Genomic DNA, 17,507 nt, shown 5'->3' with positions numbered 1-17,507 from the left:
AGAGGAGGATGAGGAGGGCAGATGCTGCTATGCATGGAGCAGCCTCAGCGCGGACGAGCTCCCCCTGGGCTGGCGCGGCCGGAGCCGTCCGACAAAGCTCATTCACCGGCCCCTTCCGAGCCTGCTCCCCTCCTGTGCTCCGTAGTGTTTAAACGTGCCCAAAGACCGGCAGGAAGCGAGGGGTGTCCCCATGTCCCCACCCCACCGCCCCCATCCCCTGCCCGTGCTGCTGTTCCCAGGGGAACCCCCCCTCGTGCCCCAGGACTACTGCACACGGCTGCGGGGGAGCTGGGCAGAGCAGCCCGAGGGACCTCCGGCTGGGTGCCCGCCCCACCCACTCCCATCCCATCCCGTCCCGTCCCATCCCCTCCCATACTGTCCTATCCCATGCTGTCCCAGACTGCTGCCCCCCCCGCGGCACAGCCTAGCAGGGACACGCTGTCCAGCTGTTCCTTTCGTGAGCCTGGTCAGGATTTAGATTCACAGCTCACCCTCTGTTAATTTAGGCTGAACATCAGTGGAACAGAACAGAGTGGGGCAGGAGGGCGCTGAACGCGCAGGCAGAGCACGGAGCAGTGTGTGTGTGCTGGGGTCCCCTTGGAAGGGGGTTACAAAGCCAACACTGAGCAATTCCCAGGCGCAGTTAAGGCGCTCACAAACCTGGCTGCTGCCTCCTGCCCCTGTGTCCCACCACCCAGCAGGCACACGAGGGGTCACACGAGCACTGCCCCCTGTCTTTAAGGTGTGAGTTTAAAAAGCCTCCCCTGCTATGGACCAAAAGCTCTGGGGTTTGAGGTGATGCCTGGGAAGCCTGCGTTTGGTTGGCAGCCACTGGCGACCCCATGGAGCACGTGTGCCATGAGACAAGGCCACCCCATAGCAGGGTTTGCCCAGCCGGAGGGAGCAGCAGGGCACAGCCAGCTTCAGAATGAGGAGGCAGCTGCAGGTGGATGGAGCTGAGCACCCCCAGAGCCAGCCCAAGCACTCAGGTCTTTAGGACTTGCAAAGGAGGGTTCATGGGCTTTATGGCAAACAAGTCACAGGGAAAAGGATGGAGCCAGGATGTTTTTCCCCATGGGATCCCCGGTTCAAAAAGTACAGAATCTCAGAGGAGATAAGTCCTTTGGCTTCTGCTCCTCTTGGAGCTGAAGCAGAGGAGCTGCAAACGAGTTACACCTGGTTGTAAGCTGACCGTGTGAACTGGAAGAGCCACCTGGCATCTGGGCTATGGAACCACAGGTGCCTGTGGGAAAGGGAGATGAGCCCTCGCACTCAAAAGCTCCGCATCCTGCCTGAAGCCCCCCCTGAGGGATGATGGCTCCAGGGAGGAGGGTGCAGCAGTAAGGAAGGAGAGGTTGTTTTCTCAAGGGGTAAGTTTATCCAGGACCAGCTTCCCCCGGGACTGTACAAGCTTGGGCTGTGGGTGGGAGCATGACCTGATGAGGGTTTGGGGTCAGGCTGCGGCACAGATTGTCCTAAATAACGAAGCCTGGCTATGTGGGGCTAGCAGCTCTGGGCCAGGGGCTACCCTTGCAGTAGGCTTCAGTGCCTTATGCCAGCATGAGCTGCAGCCTAGGTGCTCTCTGCCCGAGCTACAGCAGGTTTGCAGTGAGTCCCCACGGGCATTTCCCCATCCCAGTCACTGGCAGCAGGGCAGGAGGACCTGCTTACAACCCTCTTTGCAAGGAGCTCCCTGCTGCTGTTCCCCGGGGAGCACCAGTTGTGGGCATTGCTCCCTGTCCCTCCCCCCTGCATGCCTTACCCCATGGCTGCCAAGAAGCTGGCTCTTTTGTGTGCTGAGGTGGCCAAACCAGGCAGGCAAGGGGATGGCTCCTGTTCTGTGGCTGCAGCATCCCTTTGCAACCCCTTGCTGGGATGGAGATTCAGGCCAGAGTCCTCCTCCTCCTGGAGAAGGAAGAAGGGATGCTCTCGGGGATGGTGGATTTTCCTCATCCCTTAAAGCCTGGCACCTCCCTGGGGAGTATCAGCTCATCCAGGCTCTGATGGGGGTCAGGGAAAAACCCCAAACCATGGGGCTTGCTTCCCACCTTCTGCTCCCTATGAAAGCCATGGAAGAAGGGCACGGCTTAAAATCTCTGCTCCCTTGGATGTTTCCCTGCATTAACACCTTGTTTCTGCCTATCCCTACAGGCAGCGATATGGGCAGCTATTCCCAATGATTTAAAGCTTAGCTAATACTAAACATCATCTAAAAGTGTCAGTTCAAGGTATAATCCTAGACCAGTGTGTGGCTAAGTGGCCCATTTGAATAAAAGAAAAGCAGATTTAGACCTATGATGTGGTTATTTGGTTGTGCTGCTTGTGTTCAGAGTGAGACCTACTGTGTGCGTGTATCTGGAGCCTATGTGGGGCAGCGAGTCCCACAGGGAGAAAAAAGCTTCAGCGTGGGCTTTTCAGTAAAGCATGGGAGCAGGAGAGAAAAAGTCTTTTGGGGGCTGAACACACCCTGTACTTACTAATGCTGTGAGCCACCAGCACGTGCTGTAAAATGCCCATTACCAGGCTGGAGCATCTCCCCTGATCTGCAGGTATCAGGGAGCTGTGGTGTGGTGGGCAGGGATGTGGTGTATGGTCCTCTCTGTGCCCAGAGACCAAGCAGGGCAGCGTGAGATGTAAACGGGTACAAGGCACCAGGGATGCTAGAACCATTAATCTGGTGGTATCAATAATGCTCCTATTACTGTGATTATTGCTATTACTGCTATTCCTGGCTAGGAAACAGTAAGGACTTAATGGCTGAAAGCAACAGCAGCAAGAGGAGGTGCTCAGAATGGTTTTCAGAGGATTTGTTTCCCTGCAGCAGTGTGTGTAGGCAGGGGATAGCTGGGGCTGGATGAGGCGGCTGAACACCTCATGCAGCATGGGGCAGAGGGAGTGTGCAACAGCATCCTCATCTGTCTGCAGCAAAGTCCTGCTGGCGGTAGAAGCTGTTGCCTGGGCAGAAAACCAAGGCCTGCAAAAGCTTCATGAACGTTAGTAGCTCTGCAAGACAGGAATCTCTGCCTGGTGAGGCTGTGGCACAGACAGGGGTGGAGGAGGGAGCAAGAGACAGAAGGCACCACAGCCTGCCTTGCCTGGCACCCAGTCTGGCTGTGATGGAAGAGCACTCTCCTGAGGCTTCCTCCCATGACCTGTCTGCACTTGAGATCTTTTCTCTGCTCCGCTATGCCCAGGGTGTCTCCCTGGCATCAACAGGTTGAGGAAGACAGAGGAGTATGTGTTTAGGGCTAGGCAGGGTTCAACTAGATGAATTATTTTTCCCCAGACAAATATTAGCAGTGGCTTTACAGCTGCGTTCTTGCTTACTCTGCCACTGCCACGGGCCGTTTGTCTCGGACTTTAAGCATCTTTTACTGATTACATCCTGTATGATTTTTCCAGGAACCAAGCTAAAGCTTACATAACTATGGTGGTTATGCAACCCGCCGTTCAGGTTTTGTTCGCTGGGAGACAATGTGTGTTTGGTTTTCATCCTTTGTCCTTTTCATGGGGGAAAAATATCCTTTCATTGGATTTGTCTTTCTTTTGCAGTTAAGCGATGGACTCCCGGTCTCTTGCTGCCCACTGGCTCTGCTTTCACACCCTTGCTTGCCAGCGCTGGAGCTTAAGGTAACTTGACGCATTTGACATTAATGGGTGCGGAGGTACTGATTGTCTCGTGCTGAGGTTAGCTGTGCTCCTGTCATTTCAAAGGCTGCTAGCTTTGAATCTTGGGATTTGGCCCCCTCCTGAGGCTAATCTGGAATCATGTTTGCTTCTGGTAGCTGGTACCCCTTTTGTGTCTTATTTCTTCTCTGCAGTATGGAATTTAGAGTAGCTGCTGTAAAGGCTAATAGGAAAACTTTGGCTTATTAACTGGTATGTAAAATGCACTGGGCCAATTCTGCTTTCGGGGAAGAAACTAGAAATGCAAGTAACCTTGTGCTGTCAGATTATGGCTATATGTTGGAGCCAACATATCCTGTGCTGTCCCCCCACCCTTGACTGCTTATGCCCGCAGTTTGAAGTGGCATTGAAGGTGCATTACGGAGTTAGGGGCACTGTTCTACAAGAGATTGTTGTAGGATCTGTGGCTTTTTACTTGATTATCACAAATTCATGTAGTAATGTCATCTAAATAATGAGAAATAATAATATAATGTATAATGAGAAAAGCTCTGTAATGGAGATGCATCTTAATTTAATCTTAGGCCACAAACTGTCTGTGGCAAGGCAAGGAAGTCAAGGTGTGGCATTGTGCTTTTCCTTGAGTAGCACTGAACTTGCCTCTCAGTAAGACCAGAGTAATGTTCCAGCATGCAAAAACTAATCCACCTCCTCAGCAATGCAGCTACTCACATGATGATAACCTGGTGGTGGGTTTGGGTACACCAGTTCATAAACTGCCATGTTAGCAGTAGAGCTAAATTAACATACTAATCCTAATGACTGATTCTTATTAGACATTAAGAGTGATGGTGGGTTGCTTCCTCCCTCCTACAGAGCCCCTGCATGTGCTGGGCAGCAACCACATGCCTGGCTGGCACAGGGCTTTTAAAGAGTAGTTTGACTGCTTGCAAAGTCAAATACCTTTCTAAGAAGTATTCTTGGAGTAGCAGTGTGCTTCAGTCTGTGCTTAAATGACTGGTGACTTCCAGTTGATTTTGCTTTAACTTGGGTTTCTATCTCTGTAATATGTGGCTATTTGTGATACTATAATGGATCCCTAATGGGAGCTTCATAGCATACCCATGGGTGTGACAGCAACTGGCAGTACCAGGAGGCTGGCTTGTTACATCCAGAAAGCAAAAGTAGCTGCTAAGGGACTTCCAGAAGTTACTGGACATCCTTGTACATGAAGGAAGCAGTTTAGGGCTTTGCTCTAGACTTCATGCCAATGCTGATCTATGAGTCTACAAAATTGCCTCCCCTTGCTCAAAGCAAGCCCTTGCTATTCTTGAAAGCATTAAGTAGCACAGTAATGAGGCAAGACACCTAAGGTTTCAGACTATCAGCAGTACTGATATTCTCTTAAAATGACTTCTGTCAGAGACCTGAATTACTAAGATTGCTTACTGATATTCAGTTTTTGCACTGAAGTTTCGCTCTGAGGGCACTGGAGAGCAGAACATGCAGAAAAGAGACACAGGGAGTCAGAGGAAATGTCCATCTACCACCTGTAGTGGTAGCCCTGCCTTCCTGTCCCAGCCACTGTACCACCCTTCAGTTTTCAAACTGTCAAGGAGCCACAAAATGCCACTTATTAAATTACGTTAGCCCTTTTTTCCTCCTAATAGTGAACACCATACTGAACACCAAAGGGGGAATGCATCTAGTGGAACCAGTTCCCATCTCTTAAATATGTATGTGAACTTATACAGCATTTCTTAAGCAGCATACCCTTGCTGAAGTTTTAATGTGCATGTAATACTACACGTGCATGTTTTCAAAAGCTTTTGGGTAAAAGCTCATAAGGAGCCATAAATACCTATTTTTCTTTCTTAATAAGTAAACCCATGCCTTGTAGTATACCAGGAACATTACTGCTGTTCTTCTGGCATACTGTCATTGAAAAGGCAGTAGCTCAGCTGAAGGGCATTAAGCTGAAGACCACTTTATTTTATCAGATGCCCTTCCACCCACTTAACCCTCTTACAGAAGAAGGAAACAAAACCACAACTGGGCATAATGGCTCTAGAAATTTATTTTCAGAGCTTAGTGCTTCAACTATGATTAAAATACTTCTTAAGCAAATAAAAAATATGCTACTGACTGGGTACTAGAACTAGACAAAAGTACAACTAACACCACTACTTTCATGCACTGACAGATAATAGTTTGCTCATGCCACTGAAGTAGGATCTTTCCCGTTCACTCATCACTTCAAAATGTAGGGGTCTTCTACAGAAGTTGCATTCAGCTGACGAATGTGGCTTCAGCTCCAGCCCAACATCCTTCCATGTAGCCAGCAACTTTTCTGTTAAGAACAGAAATGTTCATTAAGATCAAGGCTTAAGACAGTTCACTGTTATAGCAAAGCAGCAAAAGTGAGGTGTCAGTGTACTTATTTTCCCAGCAAGTGAGAAGGAATAACAGGAACTCAGTGTGACATAATTTACTGCTTGAATGAGGTGACTGGTCTGCAACTAAGTCTCAAGCTGTTCTCATACCACTTCTGACCGGATCAAGTAGCTACTCTCCCTGGACAGATCCATGTTTAAGACAAGGTTAACAGTTGGGCAAAGAACAGCAGTTTTCTTTGGACCCCACATAACAAATAAAGGTTGGTTTGGACAATGCATGTGCAGAGCCCTGGCAGAAGCAGCTGTGACAGAACCAACTGGGTATAGGCATGCACTGGCCTTACACATTCCAGGTTTCAATGTGCTGCCCTTCACACATCATGCTCAAAGAAGGCTAAGTGCAGAAGTACGCACGTGTATGCCACAGCAGTAGGAAGACATTGTGCAGCTAGTGACACCTAAAGCTTAAGTGCTTCCTAGTCTCATCTTTAATACTAAGACTGCATAGACAGCCCAGTATTTTCATTGCAGTAATGCATGAATCCACTCACCAAGAAAATAACTCATCATCTGAGGGGTGTGGTGAGGCGTAGGGGCAATACGCAGTAGCTCTTCTCCACGGGGAACTGTCGGGTAGTTGATTGCTTGGACATAGATGCTGTGCTGGCTCATCAGCTTGTCACAGATCTCTGTATTTTTAGCAGCATCTGCAACCTGAAGTTTGAGATTTTTGATAAGAAGATCAACCAAAAATGTGCAAGGTGGCACAACTATCAGCTCAAGTTAGCTAGCCACAAGAATCAAACAGGACCAATCTCCCCTGTGCCACTATAAACAGCATGTATGTCAGAAAGAAGGGCTAAAAGCTTGTGCTATGTGTGGAGCCCTCTGGGCACAAGCACATCACTGCAGCCTAGGTAGGCTGCTGTTTATACCCAAGTCTTCTTTTTACTAGCTTGTTACCTGTTTCTTTGCTTTCTGTATACTGTCAGATGGTGGGTTTCATACGCTTTATCACTCTGTTTCACAACATTTATAGCAGGCAGAGGGTCAACTTAAGAGAGACTCCTAGCACATCACTGCTGAATACTAGGACAGGTTTCAAATTTGTGAGGATAGTATCTGAAAATTTGATCATGGGCAGGAAAACAAGCATCAGAGTCCTGTGCCAACAGTATCCACAGTACTCACCCTCACTGGAATGATGTGGCTAGGGCAGTGCACCACTGGAAGCCCTGCATCCATCAGCATCTGTCTCATAAGCTTCACATTGCGTTGGTGCTGGCGCCTCAGAACTTGTCCTTCTGCACTCTTTAGAGTTCGGACAGATTCTAGGGCACCAGATAAGAGCATGGGTGGCAGGGACGTAGTGAAGATAAAGCCAGCAGCATATGAACGCACAGTGTCTATCAGAGAACTTGTACTGGAGATGTAGCCTCCTACACAGCCAAATGCTTTGCCTGAGGGGATAAAAAAGAGGGTAACCAAGCTTATTCCTTCCACCCATTAGAATAGCTTCAAGTATTATAGCATTTCACTTAAAGAGTTATGTTGACTATGTACTTAATGTAGTCATGATAGGCCACAATTCTAGCCCCCTCTCCTAATCTTGTATTTACTTAGCACATGTTACAGCTTTGGTTTTAAGCCAATCCTGATCACAGGGATTAGTTACTACACAGTAATGTAGTTATTACACACCAAGGAGAGTTCAAGGCTCTCTCATATCCAAGTTTTGATTTTGGGGAAGACCTTATAAGCCAAATCATCAAGCACAGACTTCAATAGTGATCCTAAGTGATCAACACTAAGTCTCTCAGATTTAAAATAATCTGCTCCAAGAACACTAGAAATAGCCTATGCTCCTAAGGAGCACTCAAGGTTGTTATTGTGATTGTGCAGTCAACACCAGCCCCCTCTTCCAAATGGTTAGATACCAAAACTGAGCCACAGATACAACCAGGCTATCTGGTCAGTGCTTCCACTTCTTTTGGGCTGTAAGCTAAGACTGTAGGTTTTAAAGCCCTGAAGTTTCCTAGGAAATTTTGTGTTTTGAAAGTTGTTTCAACAACTTCCCTATTTGCAGCAGTAAGCTTACTCCTAAGCCTGCATCCTACTCAGATAATGGCTGTCACTTCAGTTCCTGCCAAATCTCTTTACTAACTCCCCATCTCAGGTTTCTAGATTAGGAGCACTCCATTTCATATAAAAGAACTACTAAATATATAGTACCCTACTAGCATTCTCACCTGAATTTATTCTCGAGTTGTGTAATACGTCACCAGAGGATTTTTTGCTAGCTTAATTTCAGTAAAAAGAGACAATGCTACCTCAACTGATCTGTAAGGCAGTGTAAGTAGCTTAACACAAGCTTTTCAAACTGTGGGGCACATTTAAATCCTTTGGGCTTGAAAGATTCTAGCCCCCAACAGCCCTTAGCAAGTTCATTTGAACAGGCTGATTTTGAGTTAATCCACTTAATTCAGCTGCCCAGAAGCTTTGCTGCCTTAGCTTCTGTAAAAGTGCCATACCGAGCGTTCCAGAGATGATGTCCATCTTGTGCATGATTCCATCCCTGTCTCCTATACCACCACCTCGAGATCCGTACAGCCCCACAGCATGCACTTCATCCACAAAAGTGATTGCCCCATGCTCATGGGCCACATCACACAGCTCTTCCAGAGGACAGACTGCACCTAGGAGCCAAAGCAGTGAATGCAGTTTAGCATTCCCTGTACTCAGCTTGAATAAATACCAGAAGTCCTCCCAAACACAAGGCATTTCAGAGAACTGCTTTATGAAAACCCTTAAAGCACCGTATACTTTTAGACACAGAATACAGATGATTTGAGTACTAACTGCAGTGAAGGGGAAAGAAAGGTTTCACGTCAACTTACCATCCATTGAGTGAACAGTTTCAAATGCAACAATTTTGGGGGTAGATGGATCAGATTTCTTCAGTAGCTCTCGAAGATGGTTGACATCATTATGGCGAAATATGTGTTTTGGCACCCTGCTGTTTCGGATCCCCTGGATCATGGAGGCATGGTTTCCAGCATCAGAATAGATCTCACAGCCTGAGGAAACAGCCCAGTTACACTTTAACTATAGAAAGCATTATCTGATTACCAGCATTGCTTTATGTATGGGGAGTGTTCAGGCAGCAACAGTAGCATGTTCTAGAAAGTAATGCTCCTGGTAAAGAGAGCAAGTTAAAGATGATGAAGCAGCAATATTATTTAAGGCTTATTTTAGGTATTTCAACTAACACAAACTTGATCTTAACTAACTACAGAAGGGTTTTTCCAAGTTCTTAATATTTTTACCTAACTCTAACTTCTGAAGTTAGAGAGAGGCTCACACCCACAGGTGTGAGGACACCAAATTCCTGGTGCCTCACTTTCAGGTGAAATTTAAATGTAAGAGCAGAAGACTGTGCTTTTTGTCTAATTCCTCCTGCAGTTCCTAGCTCTCACTCTCAATAGGCTGCTGCTACGCTTTGCCAAAGTTGAACAACTTGAATATAGCATTGAAACGCCTATACTTGGCTCATCAAGTAGGACAACTCCTCACTTTGAGCAGCCTCTTCCAAAATAAACTCCCAAGTGCTTAGGGTAAGGTTGTGTTTTGTGGTAAATAATGGGTGCAGTTTGAGATCTCACCTGGCAGCATTTTAGCTAGAGTGAAGAGAGTGGAGTCATTGGCTACAAAGCATGATGAGAACAACAGCGCTGCATCTTTTCCATGAAGATCAGCTAGTTCTTTTTCCAAATCAACATGAAATTTACTTGTTCCTGAAATATTTCTTGTGCCTCCTGCTCCAGCACCATGTTGTTTCAGTGTATCCCTGCAGAGGGTCCAAAGAAAGGCATTAGTGTTACTGTGCGACATGAAAATGAATCGAGGACAGTTGCTGAAAACATTCTAGTAACAAGTTATTGCTCTAAAAAGGAACTGATTGCAGAAAGCAGCTGCTGGGCTTCTTTGAGCAACCTGCACAACTCAATAATCCAATAAGCTAAGCAGTCAGTTACCACTGATTGATACACAGCTGCAATATACCACCCAATTTATCTGGTAACATTTAGGAGCTTCTAAGGAAAATCCAAGGAGCAGGGTTAGTGACTGACAGGTACACTGCAGCCTTGGAGCTAGTTACTGTTACATACCCCAGCTCAAGAGAAGAGGGCAAGATGAATTTTATACCAAGAAAAATATCAGAAGTAGCTTATGTAGCACAGTACAGAAATCAATTCTGCAGGGCAACAGAGCTTGAAACTGCCTCTTCGAGCATGGCACTACTCACATAACTGCTCCACACACACGAGGGTGACGACTCATCCCCAGGTAATCATTGCTGCACCAGACAGACACCTCTTTCTTGGTGATGAGAGAATCGGTGTAGTCATCTGCCATGGGAAAGATCTGTGCCTTTCGGTTCACTGTTTTGAACACTCGGTAGGTGTGATCCTTCTTCTTTTCATCTATCTTTTTCTCAAAGAACTGATCATACTGGAAGGTGGATATGGCTGAAATAAGACAGAGACTTAAGCACACAGGAAATAATCACAGGAGACCAGGCCTGTGGGGGTTTTGCTAGACAATCTTACATTTTGGCAAGTTATCCTGAAGCAGATGAGACACACTTTCTGGTCTTTGCTTCAGGACAATATCCTTAAACTTCTTGAGCAAGCCACTCTGCTCTTCTCCTTCAGCCTCAGTGTTCCTCACTGTGGAAGCAGTTGGTATTTTGGCAAATTCTGTACCTACAGACATAATAAGTTCTGGTGAGCTTAATGAGCTTGAAACAAAGTGAAGGGAGTTCAGCAAACATTTTAACTAACTCTTAATTTCTTTAGGAAGCATGTGCCTGAATCCACATGCCCCTGTTTGGATCAACTATTTTATTTGCTTACAATTTTGCATTGTACAAGGTAAAAGGAAAGCTTTGCTGATCAATGATGACAACATAAGATGCGATTTCCTTGTATTGAACCAACATGCTTGGTTCATCATGACTCAGAAAACCACTTTATACAGCTACAGCATTTATGTGCAAGAGTTGGTATACAACTAACCAAAGGCACAGTTCTAATCAGCTGCTTCCTTTTTGTTCCTAGTATTCAGTTAGCACAGATTTTTTTAAACTATGTAACAGAAAACAAATAGAAAAGTAAAATAAGCTTCCTGAGACAGATGGCAAGGTTTTACAGATACAGGTGAGAAGTTCCTTCGAAGGACAGCAAGCCAGCCAACACCCTTTAGTTCCATAAACAAAACACCCCAACCCATTTACTTGCTTTCCAGCTTGGATTTGTGCTGGTGCTTGCCTAGTACCTTGACCCAGTTTCTTCTGTCTCTGCATACACTACCTTTGTCTGTACCAGCACCCTGGTAAAGCTCTCTTCAGTTTTAAGTATCTGCTTTGGGTGACTGCTTCTGTTTCTATTAGGCTGTAACCCAAGATTGTAAATCTCAAAGCTACAAACTTTGGGTGCAAGAGTAACAGATTCACACATTTAGAGCCAGTATGTCAAAATGCAGCATATGGTACTTCCACATCAAAACCACCCAGGGAAACACTGCACAATGTTGCAGGTATGACATTAACACCTACATTTTCCAACAGCTTTCCACTGCTGTCTCCCATAATCCCACCTGCATAATTTAAGCGGTGACTGTCAGACTTGGCACACTCCAGAGTAAAGTCAGGCACCAAAAGCTCTCAAGGAACCAATGCTTCAGTGCACAGAATACATACCTTTCCTGTCCATCTGCATGTCCTGCACATCCTCTTGGAGCTCTAGGCTGGCTTTGCAGAAAACATTACTGTTCTTATGATTCATCTGAGCTGCCAGGAATGGGCATTTTGTAGCAGAGCCTTGGCTAGCACCAGTAGCGGGGTGGCCAGTGGGTGGCTGGGCTCCATCTGTGTTCTGCTGGGCCACCTCTTTGGCATTTTTGGCCTCTGAGGTGGGGTGGAAAAGAGAAGGCACTTTAGCATCATCACTTTATTACACTGACTTAAGCTTTTTTTACCAATTACCTTTGTAATTAACTTGGCACAAGCCATTCAGAACTACTTAACCAAGCAAGTAATTTTATTTATACAAGCACAAAATCCCAGGAACACCTGTGGGCACCTGAGTTAAGATGCTAGATGTAGCACTGTACCCTTTGAGGGGGAAAAATCCTCTCTCCTTCCTTCCCCAAAGGAAGACCTTCTTTTGAGGAATTCAGCCATTTTCAGCCACCAGTCCTTCCTCTGCTGCAAGCCTCTGTTTCTTCCGAGCGCTAGAGTAAGAATCCCACAAGGAATGTTATCGGGTGGGATAAAGAGCTCCTCGAGCATGAGAAACCTCAGCTCGGTGATCCAGGATCACAGATCCCTAAGCACAACTCATCACAGGGCATACTGACGGGCCACTCTTTGGTTTATACTATGTCCATGCTTAATTATCACAGTCATTTAAAGGATTAACTAACTCTTATCCCGAAGCTGCTCATTCCAGAAGCTTCCTTCTACGACAGTGTCTATATTTATTTTGCCTTAAAGGTGACTACTGCGTCCCCTGGGGAGCTCCCTGCTACAGCTACCGTGACCTGCCCAGTGACCCGCTGCCCTCCCTGAGGAGCGGCCCGGCTCCCGGCGCTGCTCTCCTACCTCCTGGGGCCATACTCACCCCGGCGGGCTGCGGGGGTCTCCTCCTCCGCCTGCTGCCCGCGGGCGGCGGACGTGGCCAGGGCGCGGGGGGCCGCCTCCATCATGCGGGGGCAGTGCTGTGCGTACAGGAGCAGGGAGGGCCCGGCCTTCTGCAAGAAGGCCTGAGAGACGCGGGCCAGGAACGGGCAGCGCCGCACCACCGCCTCCATCGCCGCGGCTGGAGGGGAACACCGGACGTGACGTCAGCGCCGCCGCTGGCCTGTACCGGTACAAGACACGCCGAGCCCGGGCAGCGCTCCGCGGCACGGCTCACTCCGCCGCCGCTTATATAGCCCCGGCCGGCGCGGCGCATGCGCACTGCCGCAGTCCCGGCGCCGCACAGCGCAGGCGCGTGACGCACCGTGAGGGACGGCGGGTTGGGGGTGGTTCGGGAGGCGGCTTGGGGGGCTTGTAGGGGGAAGGTGATGTTATGAGGAGACGGAGGGGCTCTGGGCGTCTCTTGAGGTGCCGTGAGCAGAGAGAGGGGCTCTGGGCGTCCCTTGGGGTGCCGCGAGGGGACGGAGGGGCTCTGGGCGTCTCTTGAGGTGCCGTGAGCAGAGAGAGGGGCTCTGGGCGTCTCTTGAGGTGCCGTGAGCAGAGAGAAGGGCTCTGGGCGTCCCTTGGGGTGCCGCGAGCAGAGAGAGGGGCTCTGGGCGTCTCTTGGGGTGCCGCGAGGGGACGAAGGGGCTCTGGGCGTCTCTTGGGGTGCCGCGAGCAGAGAGAGGGGCTCTGGGCATCTCCTGGGGTGCCGCGAGGAGACGGAGGGGCTCTGGGCGTCCCTTGGGGTGCTGTGAGGAGACGGAGGGGCTCTGGGCGTCTCCTGGGGTGCCGGGAGGAGCTGGAGGGGCTGTGGGTGGCTTCCAGGAAGATTTGAGGAGATAGAGGTGTTGTGAAGGCACGGAGGGCTTGGAGTAGCTGCTGTGCATAGAGGGGCAGCCGGCCCAGGGTGCGAGGCGATATCCCACAAGGGGGGGCATAGCCCACATGGGAAGAAGAGGCGGTAGTTTTCCTGCTCTGGGTTTCCCCTTTGCCTCAGGCAATGCAGTGCTTGTTTCCCAGAAGTACTGGAGTCCCTTACCCCCAGTAGTTTTTGGGGGCTCTGGTGTGTCCATAGGAAAAGAACAAAGCTCTGAGTCAGCTGCGTTGGGAAACCCGGTGCTGCTCAAACACATCTCGTGTATTTTCCTCCTAAACATGCACCTCTGACTCCCTGGAGAGTGCACAGGGGCTCAGAAAGCAGCAGCTAGTCTCACTGGGGGTGGTGGCGTCCTGAACTTCGCCTCCAGCTGGTATGAACTTAGCAGTTTCTCTGTTGGTGATGCTCAGACTTTCACCACTGCACTTCTGAAGCGTGGTGCCATTGCCTGAGTTTTGAAGATAAACAAGACTCCTGTGTGAATACCAGCAGCAAGTAAAATTGTATCCTGCATCCTCTGGCTTACAGTGGACATTGAAGTTAATTTGTGTAAAGGAATATTTGTAGGTGGGTTATGATAAAAGGAGCTCTTTATGAACCTGGCTGTCCAAGATGCAGGAGTACTAATTCCTGTAAGTGTATACTAACTGCAAGAAAGGAGAAGAAAAATGACAGTGCGTTTTCTTCCTCAGCTTGTGAAACAATTTCGCAGCAGACAGGATTTGGCAGAGTACTGCCTCTCAGCCTCACATCCCTCAGCCAGCCGAGAGCCAGCTTGGGCACTTTGAGGCAAGAGTGGTTTTTGTAACAGGTACAGAGTTTTGAAGAGAGCAATTTTAAAGCTCACTCTTACTCGACTCGTGTCTTGCACGTAGTCACAATATGTAGTTACTAGAAGGTGCTTACTAGGAGAGTGAGTGGGGACACTAGCAAGAAGTTTGCCTGACCCTCCTTTATCACTCACTTTGAGGATGCTGTTTGCCTTATGTAAACGTCGTGATCTGAGTAGCTCAAGAGGAAGGCAGTCTTAAACCAGGGCCTAATGGCAGACTCGCGGTCAACTCCAGAGCGTTACTAAGCTCTGAGGTAGGAAATGGGACAGAGTTCTGCCCCCATGTACTCCTCATGGGGCCCTGAAAAAGTAGACAGAGCTTTACAAGGCAGGTTGTGGGATCTGGGGTTTAGTAGGGCTGGATGGTTTTTTAAACACTGTTTGCTTCCTGCTTACTAGGAATTTAAGACAGCACTGTTTAAGAAGTCTTGATGCTTAGATCTTAAACAATTCAGCTCATTCCAGCGGTACAATGCTGAAGTCACCATTAAGAAACAGCCTTTCATCTGCGGGTGTCATTAAACTACATATAGAATCACAGACTGGTTTGGGTTGGAAGGTATCATAAGGGTCATCTAGTTCCAACCCCCTGTCACGGGCAGGGACACCTTCCACTAAGTTTCAGTTTTTCTGTAGATAAATGATTAAACTAAGGCTGTGGTATTTACCCTGAGCCTGTCGAACAGTTAGGACAGGAAGAGTCTTGGTCTTTTGATAACACCAGGGCAGTGCTTCAAATTACTGGTTCAGTTTGCTCCTGAAAAGTGCTGGATTTACCACTGGCTTTCAGTTAGTGTTACATGCCTTAAGTATTTACATACTTACATAATAATTAGCACTTGAAGTTAAAAAATACGTGATGTTTCAGGTTACTGCTGTCCCTCTCCCCCTGACGTCAGCATTTGACTCCCTACCCTGAAGCTTTGTATCACATCAGTTACTTTAAAAAATGAGGAAACACAGTGACATTCTACCATGTAGATACCTGACAAGTGTCCTTAGAGCAGAGTTAATGTGTTTGAACCTAAGGGATCACTCCAGTGCTGATTTAATCTCAGTTTTAACAACGTAAGTCCCATATGTTTGATTTATAGTATGTTGATAGTATTTTTTCCTTCTCCTATTCTTCTGCTATTAATTGACCATGGTACTTAACTGGAGAGGGACAGAGGGAATACGTGTTTTGTGGCAAGAGGCACCAAAGCTGTTGTACTCTGCCAGCATTATTTGCACTGCAAGAGGCTGCAGAGCTTATCTGCATCAACATCTGCCACAGCAGGTTCCATCCCACAAAAATCTGATAATCCTTCTTTATCCTGACAACATTAGCTTTTCACCACATTGCAAGGCTGAGGGATGAGGTACATTAGTCTGCTCTGGTGCTGGAATTCAGAAACTTCTGGTTTTGTATTTAGAAGTGCATGTGGAGTCTGAAGCCTGAGGAGCATGTGCTTTCTACACAAACGTCATTCAAGGTTGGCAGCTGAGACACAGCAACCTTGGCTACGATAAGGAGATCTCCAAGTGGAGCACAACTCTCAACTTTTCCTGTCAGACTTCTCTACAATCTGTGCTATCAATTGGACACTGCAGTAATGCTTCTTCAGAGTTTGATTTGGGTGAATTTATTTAACCTTGTACATGACAGGAATTGCGCAGAGCTAAAGAGCAAGGGAGTGACATTAACTTGACCCTCATCTTGGAATTCTGCTGGAGGAACATGTCCTTGTGAGTGCACTGAGATAGCTCTGAGCTCTGGGACCAAAAGAGTGGAGGAAAAGTTGGGAAAAAGGGTGTCTTGTCTGCCCTGCCATTTTCCTCCCTTTGGAGATACTGCCAGAGTTTACATGCTGAAGATGAAGTAAATACTAATAAAGCTGCCATTAATTAAAATTTATGAGGGCTTCAGTGGGTTAATTAAATGGTATTTAAGGATGTTAATTGTGGCAATATATTACCATCATCCAGCAGGGCTCAGGAGAAAGTAGCATGAAGTGCCATGCAAATGTCGTTTGCCACACTGCAGAAGGAGGACTTCAGACTACGCCAAGGGACAGCACATTAGCAGTCCAAGGGGGAAGAGAGAGCCTGTCCTGAGAGCGAGCAAGCTTGCCTTGTCTGGAGAGAGATGGCAGCTACAGTGGGCAAGGGAGAAGCAATGACTGCCTAGGAATATGTTAAAGGCAGAGTAGCATGTAGTAAAGAAGATATAAGCTGAGGGGATAGCACTGGTGTGAAAACTCAGCTGGCTCACCCAAATTTAGCTTGGATGTCACTGTGTTTTGGAAGAGTCTTTGGAGACTGGTACCTTAGATGCTGTGTGCCAGTTAGATTCAGCAGAGGAAGCTTTAGCTGGCTGAAAGGCCTGTGTGTTGCAGTGGTAAGGGAAGGCAAGAGTCAACTACCCTGGGAGCCTCTGATGATTTTAGTTTTCTAAAGCCCATTCCGTTCTGATGATTTGTCCAAGTCTTTGCTAAGTAAGTTGCAAGAGGGGGAAAATAAAGGTTACCTTCCAGCCATGTGGGAGGTGGATGAGAAGCCATAGAAAGTGCCATATAGAAATTGAAATGGAGGGAAAAAAATGCCCCTGTGACAGGGTCACATTGATTTCTGCAGATGCCTGCGAAGGGTTGCTGGTGAAGATGTTCTCTTTCCATTTTACCAGTTCACCATATGGGCTCAGGTGTAAGTTACCTTCAGTGCTTCCTTTTCCTCTTATCCCCCTTCTCTCAAGCATGTTTTGCCCAGTATTCCTTAAAACAGAACTTGATTCACAGGTTTGTAGCCTTTATCTAGCCTCATGCCATCAGCAGTTAGCTCCTTTCATGGAGTTTTAATGAATTGTATGCTTTTAAGACAGCATTTTCTTCAGGAGAAAAGCAAGAGTCAAAAATTACTGTATATATCTCTACCATTAGCAATGTTTAGTCCCTTTTCCCCACTTCTGAATTCAGAACTGCACATATTTTCCCCCACACAGTCAATGTTGAGGGCGAGCCAGAAAAAGAGTTCTCCCTCCCCAGGCACAAGCCA

At 47.6% G+C, this 17,507-nt stretch overlaps 1 protein-coding gene and 1 long non-coding RNA gene across 3 annotated transcripts; one reads left to right on the top strand and one right to left on the bottom strand.

Moving 5' to 3' along the window:
• Positions 1–5,686: 5,686 nt before the first annotated feature.
• On the bottom strand, positions 5,687–12,951 carry ALAS1 (5'-aminolevulinate synthase 1). 2 transcript variants are annotated; one of them, XM_057407790.1, is made up of 11 exons: positions 12,707–12,951; positions 12,198–12,317; positions 11,785–11,991; positions 10,634–10,789; positions 10,330–10,552; positions 9,686–9,870; positions 8,921–9,100; positions 8,555–8,719; positions 7,215–7,483; positions 6,575–6,737; positions 5,687–5,977 (listed from the first exon to the last, which is right to left on the bottom strand). In XM_057407790.1, the coding sequence occupies exons 1-11, from the start codon at positions 12,894–12,896 to the stop codon at positions 5,817–5,819; spliced, it is 2,019 nt and encodes a 672-aa protein (XP_057263773.1). In that variant the 5' UTR covers positions 12,897–12,951; the 3' UTR covers positions 5,687–5,816. The 2 variants fall into 2 exon arrangements, with proteins under 2 accessions (XP_057263773.1, XP_057263774.1); XM_057407791.1 differs by lacking the exon at positions 12,198–12,317.
• Positions 12,952–14,584: 1,633 nt separating this feature from the next.
• Positions 14,585–16,367, top strand: LOC130598392 (uncharacterized). Its single transcript, XR_008971998.1, has 2 exons — positions 14,585–14,728; positions 15,804–16,367. It is a non-coding gene; the product is annotated as an uncharacterized LOC130598392 (long non-coding RNA).
• Positions 16,368–17,507: the final 1,140 nt, after the last annotated feature.

This window comes from Pezoporus wallicus, unplaced genomic scaffold (genome assembly GCF_028554395.1).
Source record: "Pezoporus wallicus isolate ANWC-B61680 ecotype Strahan unplaced genomic scaffold, APGP_CSIRO_Pwel_v1 contig_3568, whole genome shotgun sequence".
Lineage (NCBI taxonomy): Eukaryota > Metazoa > Chordata > Aves > Psittaciformes > Psittacidae > Pezoporus > Pezoporus wallicus.
Note: the sequence above shows the minus strand (reverse complement) of the source record. Positions and strands in the feature narration are given on the sequence as shown.

Bases quoted from the DNA above. Each gene is read 5' to 3' on its own strand.
- ALAS1 (XM_057407790.1), bottom strand. From the start codon at position 12,896: ATGGAGGCGGTGGTGCGGCGCTGCCCGTTCCTGGCCCGCGTCTCTCAG. The intron at 9,101-9,685 runs GTGAGATCTCAA...CTGTTTCCTCAG, and splicing joins TCTAGCTAAAATGCTGCCAG to GCTGTGAGATCTATTCTGAT. The intron at 5,978-6,574 runs GTGAGTGGATTC...TGTTCTTAACAG, and splicing joins GATGATGAGTTATTTTCTTG to AAAAGTTGCTGGCTACATGG.